Source organism: Micromys minutus (assembly GCF_963924665.1).
Source record: "Micromys minutus genome assembly, chromosome: 3".
Taxonomy (NCBI): domain Eukaryota; kingdom Metazoa; phylum Chordata; class Mammalia; order Rodentia; family Muridae; genus Micromys; species Micromys minutus.
The window spans coordinates 59280588-59287384 of record NC_137972.1 but is presented as its reverse complement, the minus strand read 5'-3'; the positions used below and the strand labels follow the sequence as shown (position 1 = coordinate 59287384).

General features: G+C 44.4%; 1 protein-coding gene and 1 pseudogene across 2 annotated transcripts; one reads left to right on the top strand and one right to left on the bottom strand.

Annotated features, from left to right (window-relative positions):
- Positions 1-279: 279 nt before the first annotated feature.
- On the bottom strand, positions 280-561 carry LOC308418514 (transcription elongation factor A protein-like 9; the record flags this gene model as incomplete). The annotated part of the gene is made up of 1 exon (XM_080913896.1): positions 280-561. One exon carries the CDS (start codon positions 559-561, stop codon positions 280-282), a length of 282 nt encoding a protein of 93 aa, XP_080770022.1.
- Positions 562-2664: 2103 nt separating this feature from the next.
- On the top strand, positions 2665-5273 carry LOC308418923 (ras-related protein Rab-1B-like; annotated as a pseudogene). Its single transcript has 2 exons — positions 2665-2710; positions 4595-5273. The product of its transcript is annotated as a ras-related protein Rab-1B-like (transcript).
- The last annotated feature ends 1524 nt before the right edge of the window (positions 5274-6797 follow it).

Here is a 6797-nt window from a genome sequence, read left to right as displayed (position 1 = left end):
TATTCCCATACTATTTTGTATCCTTTCCTTACTTTGTATCCCATCAGAAGCTTTTTTTAAAAATCAGTAAAGCTCTCCTGTTAAAAGCCAGAGACTTATAGATTGGTTCAAATATAATCAGCAGTAAGATACAGACAACAAGAGATACAGCTAACGCCTCTAACAGCAACAGATTCAACGTAGGAAGATGGGCAAAAGTCTCAGCAGGAAAATGCTAATCAAAAGAAAGCTAGATTGCAATGGTATCACGGGATCAAAAGGAAACCAAGCCGAGCTACATTAAATAGGGGTAAGGATGGCTTCGATTAGCATCACTGTGAGCTTGTTCCTCACCCTCCTGATCTCATCTAGCTCATCCACATCCCTAAACATATCTTCACTGCTCAGATGCCTGTTGTGTATATCCTCCTTAAAATCCTGGAGAGACTGAATTGGCCTCTCCCGAAAAGTTTTTTCTGATTTTTCCTCCTCTTCTGGTTCATCCTCCTCCTTTGGCTCTTCCTCGGGCTTTGGCTCGTTCTCCTTCTCCAGGTTTCCTTCCATCTTTTGGCAGGGTTTCATCTTGTGCATGCTTCTTCTTTGCTGCTTCCTGTCGAGTACGTGAATACAATTATTTCAGGTACGGATCTGGTCGACTTCTTTTTCCGACTACTTTTAGCCTGAAGAGGTACAAAGACCAAACCTGCTGAATTCAAGCAAGCTCTCTCCTGCCGCTGGCCTCTCACACCGCTGCCTGCAAGGCGAAGGGAGCTGGTACCCAGATGGAAACAAGGACCAGACTAGCAGGATTTCTGCATGCGTCGACTCCTGGTCACATGAGATCTGAACATAATGCTTTTTAAATACCAAAAATTGCCACAAGGCTATCTTTTTAGCTCTTGAGTTATTAATGATTTGAGGTCTAGGTTTTGTCATCTGGCATCTTGGTTGAACAGTCTGCTACTGTACGGCATATCCATCTATCCTGTACTTGTCTTGAGACAGGATGCTATGTTGGCCAGACTGGTCATGCAATTGCTCTGCAGCTTACGCTGGCCTTCCTGCCATAACCACCTGAATAGTTGTGATCCACCCACAGTTCTGATACACAAGACCCATCTTAAAACTTTTTAATGATCCTCCTAGTGTAGACACACTATGTATAATCAGTCATGGCAGCTATATAAGTTTTTTCAGTTTTGCACATGAGGAGAAAGGTTCAGCAAAAGAATTAATGTCAAATCATAGAGTTATGGAAAGTCCCAGTGAACCTTTCAAGATAGTAAAATGGTTTATTAATATTACCATGTCTGTGAAGTGTCAGACACTGTCCTAAGAGCTTAAAGCATAAAATTAATACAGTTCTATATTTCTAGAGCTTAAATTCACATGAGCAAGATGGGCTTCAAAGGGAGTTATCAAGTGCATAACTACTGTACCCTTCCAAGTCATGAGTGCTGGACTGACAGGAGAGGCAGAGAGGTCTGGGTAGGTGAAACATGCAGGCTCTGGATGCTTACAAATGCCACTCTGAGGGATGAGATGTGAGCATTACCCATTAAGACACTTGGTGGAATGGGACTTAGCATCTATAAGAATTGTAATATCAACGGGAGGTGGAGTGAACAAAGGGAGAAGTGACAAAGACTGAAGTCAGAAGGAAGGGCTGAAGTCCGGAAGGCAGGCTGAAGTCAGGAGGAAGGGCTGACTGCTTCCCATTGTACGAACTGAACAATTCTACGCAGAGAAACTATTGTTTGATTTTTGTATGTACTTTTCTTGGTCAAGAAACAGACGGATGTATTCAAATAAAACAAACCTGAATATGAAATTGTTTACACAAAGGAAACTTAAAAAAGATAGCAAATTAAATATACTTGAAGTCTTCATCAAAATGAGGAAGGCATTTGCTACATATAAACACATGCTGTTGATTTCTCTCTCTTCAAAGGCATATAATTTTTGGCTCTTTTAAGAAACAGATGAAAGACTAGGGGCAGAGGATTGAGCTCAATGGCAAAGCATTTGCTTTTTGTGAGCTACATCCTAGGTTTGACCCTCAGCATTGAAGACCCAAAAAACATCTCTACAAATGGGTATTTTGAGTATTGTGAATTACATGTAATCAAAGACAAAAAAGAATATCCATTTCTTCTTTATGTGGCTCTTTTGTGACTCATTCTTCCTCTATGAAAATAGTTACACTATTTAGAGCTATCAGGAGTAAGATATGAAGAAGCTCTTCAGTGTTTTCAGTGTGGTTCAGATATTTCTGATGTCACACATCCTGGTTTCAAATGAGCAAACACTTTGCTAATCCAGTGAGTTTCTTCTCTGCCTGTGGGATGAATATAATGAATAATCTGTTTTATTGTATATTCTTTGTATTTACATTTTAAATGTTATCCCCTTTCCCAAGCTTATTCCACTCCCCTTGTCTCCATGAAGGTAGCCCCTCTTCCAACTACCCTCTCCCACCTCAGTACCTTGGCATTCCCCTACACTGGGAAAATGAGCCTTCTCTGAACCAAAAGCCTCTCCTCCCACTGATGCCAGAAAATGCCATCCTCTGCCTGCATATGCACCTGGAGCCACGGGTGTCTCCATGTGAACTCATTGGTTGGTGTTTTAGTCCCTGGGAGTTGTGGTAGGTTTGGTTGATCAGTTTGTTCTTCCCAAGGGGTTATGGCCATGTACAGACTGAAATATACATTCTTGAATTTTTTTGGAGGTATCAAATTTATTGAACCTAAAGCCAAAGGCATGGGATACAAATATTTAAAATGACAGTAATAATGCTAAGAGTTACACAGATTTTTATATTGTGCACACACTGTATAATTAATGTTATATTATCATGTTTAGTGGATATGCTGCATTCTCTAATTCATAGCTCTGAAGTTTCAGGTTGTTTTCTTTGAACTTTGAGCATGCTTCTCCATGATTTTATCACTCTGCTTGCACATTCCTTTCCTCCCTTCCTTCTTCTTTTCTCTCTCTCCCTCTCCCTCCTTCATTCCTTCCTTTCTTTTTTGTTTCTTTGTTTCTTTCCTTGTTTATTTCTTTCTTTCTATAAAACCATGGTTTTAAAATTGGACTTGGCATTCATTAGGTATCCCAACCTGGACTGGAATCCACAGCACTCTGCTTCCTTCAGTCTCCCTGGTGCTGAGATTATAGGCCTTTACCAGCATGTTTTCTTGGAACACTCAGTTATGATGAGGATGATGCCAGTAGGCTAGTGCAGTCCTACCTAATAAGGCAACACTTAAAACTCAATCTTCTGCGTTTCATATTGACAAAAAGGAACATAATATACATGTTCAATTCATGAGCTCAAGATCTTCAAGAGTTAATCAGGCAAGGTCTTTCAATTTTCCATTTGAAGAGCTTACCTTTTTTCTGTGTATGCATTGCTAGCATCTCAGTTCGCTGTGCTCAGTTGCATGAAGGGAGGTAGCACCGTTCTAGTTAACAAGGTGATTTACAAATCTCTTGTCTGTTGTCTAAAATATCTCACTGCACTTCATCTGAGGAGCAGGACCAGGGCAAGCTCCGGACCTTCACCACGAAACCCTGTCTGCCTTCTTCTCCCAGCACCATCGTCTCTTCGCTGGTCCTGGTGTTGAAACTGACTGCAGGGCTCCACACAAAGCCTTGGCCTGGCTGAAGAGAAAAATCACTTTTTAATTTTTTAACAGCCTTTTTATTCAGACCCACTGACATTTCTTCAGTTGTAGAAAATATCCAGTGCTCTCCAGTTTATTTTCCAAATGTATGAGTTAAAAGGCAGAGGATGCTCATTACTTTCTGTGTCATCTAGTGTTTCAAAAGGTGAAATGTCAACCAAAGCTCTCTTCTGTCACCCTGACACCTTAGTACCCAAGCAGTGGAAGAAGCCTCAGCTCTCCCAGCCGTTCTGTCATCTGTACTGTACGCTTAACACTTTCAAATCAGTTTTATAAGCTCACCAGGATGCTGATAGTCTTTTCACATACTTCTTTCTTGACCAGAAAGATATCAATGCATTTGTATGGTTGAAAGTATGACAGCTGTCAGGCAGACACAGAGCTGGAGAAGGGGTGGGAACTCAGCATTCAGACTTGAAGCAATGGAAGGAGACTGAATTCATTTAACACAGGATATACCTGGATAATTTAAGACTTCAAAACCCTGATCCACAGTGACAAAATTCCTTTAGCAAGCCTGCACCTCCTCCAATAAGGCCATATCTATTAATAGGGCTAGTTCCTATGGGGCAAGTATTCAAACACACAAATCTATGGGGACCACACTTATTCAAACACCACAGCAGGCAAAGACAGGGAGAGGCAGGAAGAGTTGGCAACTCATTCTGGTATGGGCTACATAGTTATGCAAGCCAGGACTTTGGCATCAAAGGAGCAAGAGTTAGAAACATTGTAAGAACCTCAGAGGAAGCTATATTTTTCCTTACCTCATTTACTCTCAAGCTCTAAAACTTAAATTTAGGAATCTCAGTTTCTGTACCACGCAGCAGAGTCAGGAGCCACGGCCCTCCTGAGAGGGTTGTCTTCAATGTGAAAAGAAGACACCAGGGATACATCTGGAAAGGCTTTTGTTATTGATTTCTTAGAAAACAATCTGGAACTGGAGGTGGAACAGAGCCGACTGGGAACGACCGAGAGGGCTACCACTGCCCTCACGAACCCCGAATATGACTACCTGTTTAAGCTGCTTTTTATTGGTGACTCGGGTATGGGCAAGTCATGCCTGCTCCTGTGGTTTGCTAATGACATATAAACAGAAAGCTGCATCAGTGCCATTGGTGTGGACTTCAAGATTCGAACCATTGAGCTGGATGGCAAAACCATCAAACTGCAGATTTGGTACACAGCTGGTTAGGAACCGTTCAGGACCATCACTTCCAGCTACCAAGGGGCGGGGAGCTCATGGCATCCTTGTGGTGTATGACGTCACTGACCAGGAATCCTATGCTATTGTGAAACAGTGGCTGCAGGAGATAGATCACTATGCCAGTGAAACTGTCAACAAACTCCTGGTAGGCAACAAGAGTGACCTCAACCACCAAAAAGGTCTTGGAAAATACCACAGCCAAGGAATTTGCAGACTCTCTAGGTGTCCCCTTCCTGGAGACAAGTGCCAAGAATGCCACCAATGTTGAGCAGGCATTCATGACAATGGTTGCAGAGATCAAAAAGAGGATGGGGCCAGGAGCAGCTTCTACGGGTTAACTGCCCAACCTAAAGATCGACAGCACTCCTGTGAAGCCTGCTAGTGGTGGCTGCTGCTAGGAGGGGCACTTGGGAGAGGGGCACCTTCTCCAGATGATGCCCCTGGAGGGGGTAGGAAGTGCCTCCCTCTCTTAGGGCATTTGAGTTTGTAGCTTTGGGGTATCCTGGGCTCCCCATCTTCCACTAGCCCATCTGCCTTCTGCTCTGAGTCCCAGTCCTGTCAGGGCCCCCATGGAGGACATGCAGAGCCTGTGGCTGGGGTGGTCACAGGGACTGCTCTGCTGCTGCCTCTAGGTACCTTGAAAAGATGCCCACCATGCACCTTTCTTTGGAACGAGGGCTCCGCTGTCTGTCACTCACCCCCATGTATGCTGCACTGGGTTTCTCTTTATTTCTTCCCAATAGCGAGGGCCTCCCTGCCTCTGCTGCCCCTGGGTGCAGACAGTACCCAGGGGATCCAGGGCCTTAGATCCAGGGTCCTTCATCGGACTCAGGACAGGTGACAGGGCTGCAAGAGCCCAACAGCCACCCTTTCCTCATCTCTGCCTCAACTCCACCGCTCCCACACACAGCTTGAACGTTCAGCTGCAGTTAGGTCTTGAGCACATCTAGGGTAGGTGGGCGGATGTGTCTCAAGCCGAAGGGAGCCTGCTCCTGCCTCCCCTGCCCTGCCAGAGCCAGGCCCATGTGCTGCCTGCCCACCGAGCCCCTTTGTCCCCGAGGAAAGCAAAGGCGGAGGCCCACCTTGCCAAAGGCCGGGTACCAGCCTTAACCCTCACTCTGCCAGCACCACCTCCCCTTTCCAAAGCAGCACATCTGGCCTGTTCTTCCTCCATTCCTCAGAGCCTGACAGGGTCAGACCTACTTCTCTGGGGAATGTGGGTGCAACTTGGGGTTGTGGGACTCTTCCCCCTCCAACTCAGAATCCTGGCCCCCACCCTCTGGCACAGCTTCCTGTAGAAAACCTTGGTCTTTACCTAAGAAGCCATGCCCTTTGTGCTTTCTCTTGCCACAAATTTGTAACCAGAGCACTGGGCAGAAATAGGTGGACAAAGCTTCCAAGCCAGCCGGTCTAGTTCTCTGGGTTTAGTGAAACTGTCTTAAAAAAATGTTTTATATACATACATATATATGCTGTACAAATATACACAAAGGTTTTTTGAGCCAAAATATATATTTTTCTAAACAATAACTGATGCTCAAAGAGGACTCCAATACCAGTTCACACTGTACACCTGCCAAACTGCACAAAAAACCCAGTCTATAGTCTTAAGGAAAAATATACTACTTCCAACTTTATATTGTCTTGAAGGGGCTATACTTAGGTGTTTATGTAACACAAATCCCCTTCTGTTGATATACTGTAGAATTTCAGATTGGGACAACCTTGTTAAACACTGGTGATCAAAGGTGCAAAGCGGTAGAGGAGAGAGGTGGTAACTGTGGACGAGGGCAGTGAAGGTGAAATGTGGCCACGGCCGGCTGTACGGATGGATTAATCACTATCCTGGTACTCGGAATGTAGACAGAAGGAAGGAGCTTGAGGCCAGCCTAGTTCCACGGTGAGCCTCTCTCAAGTCTTAA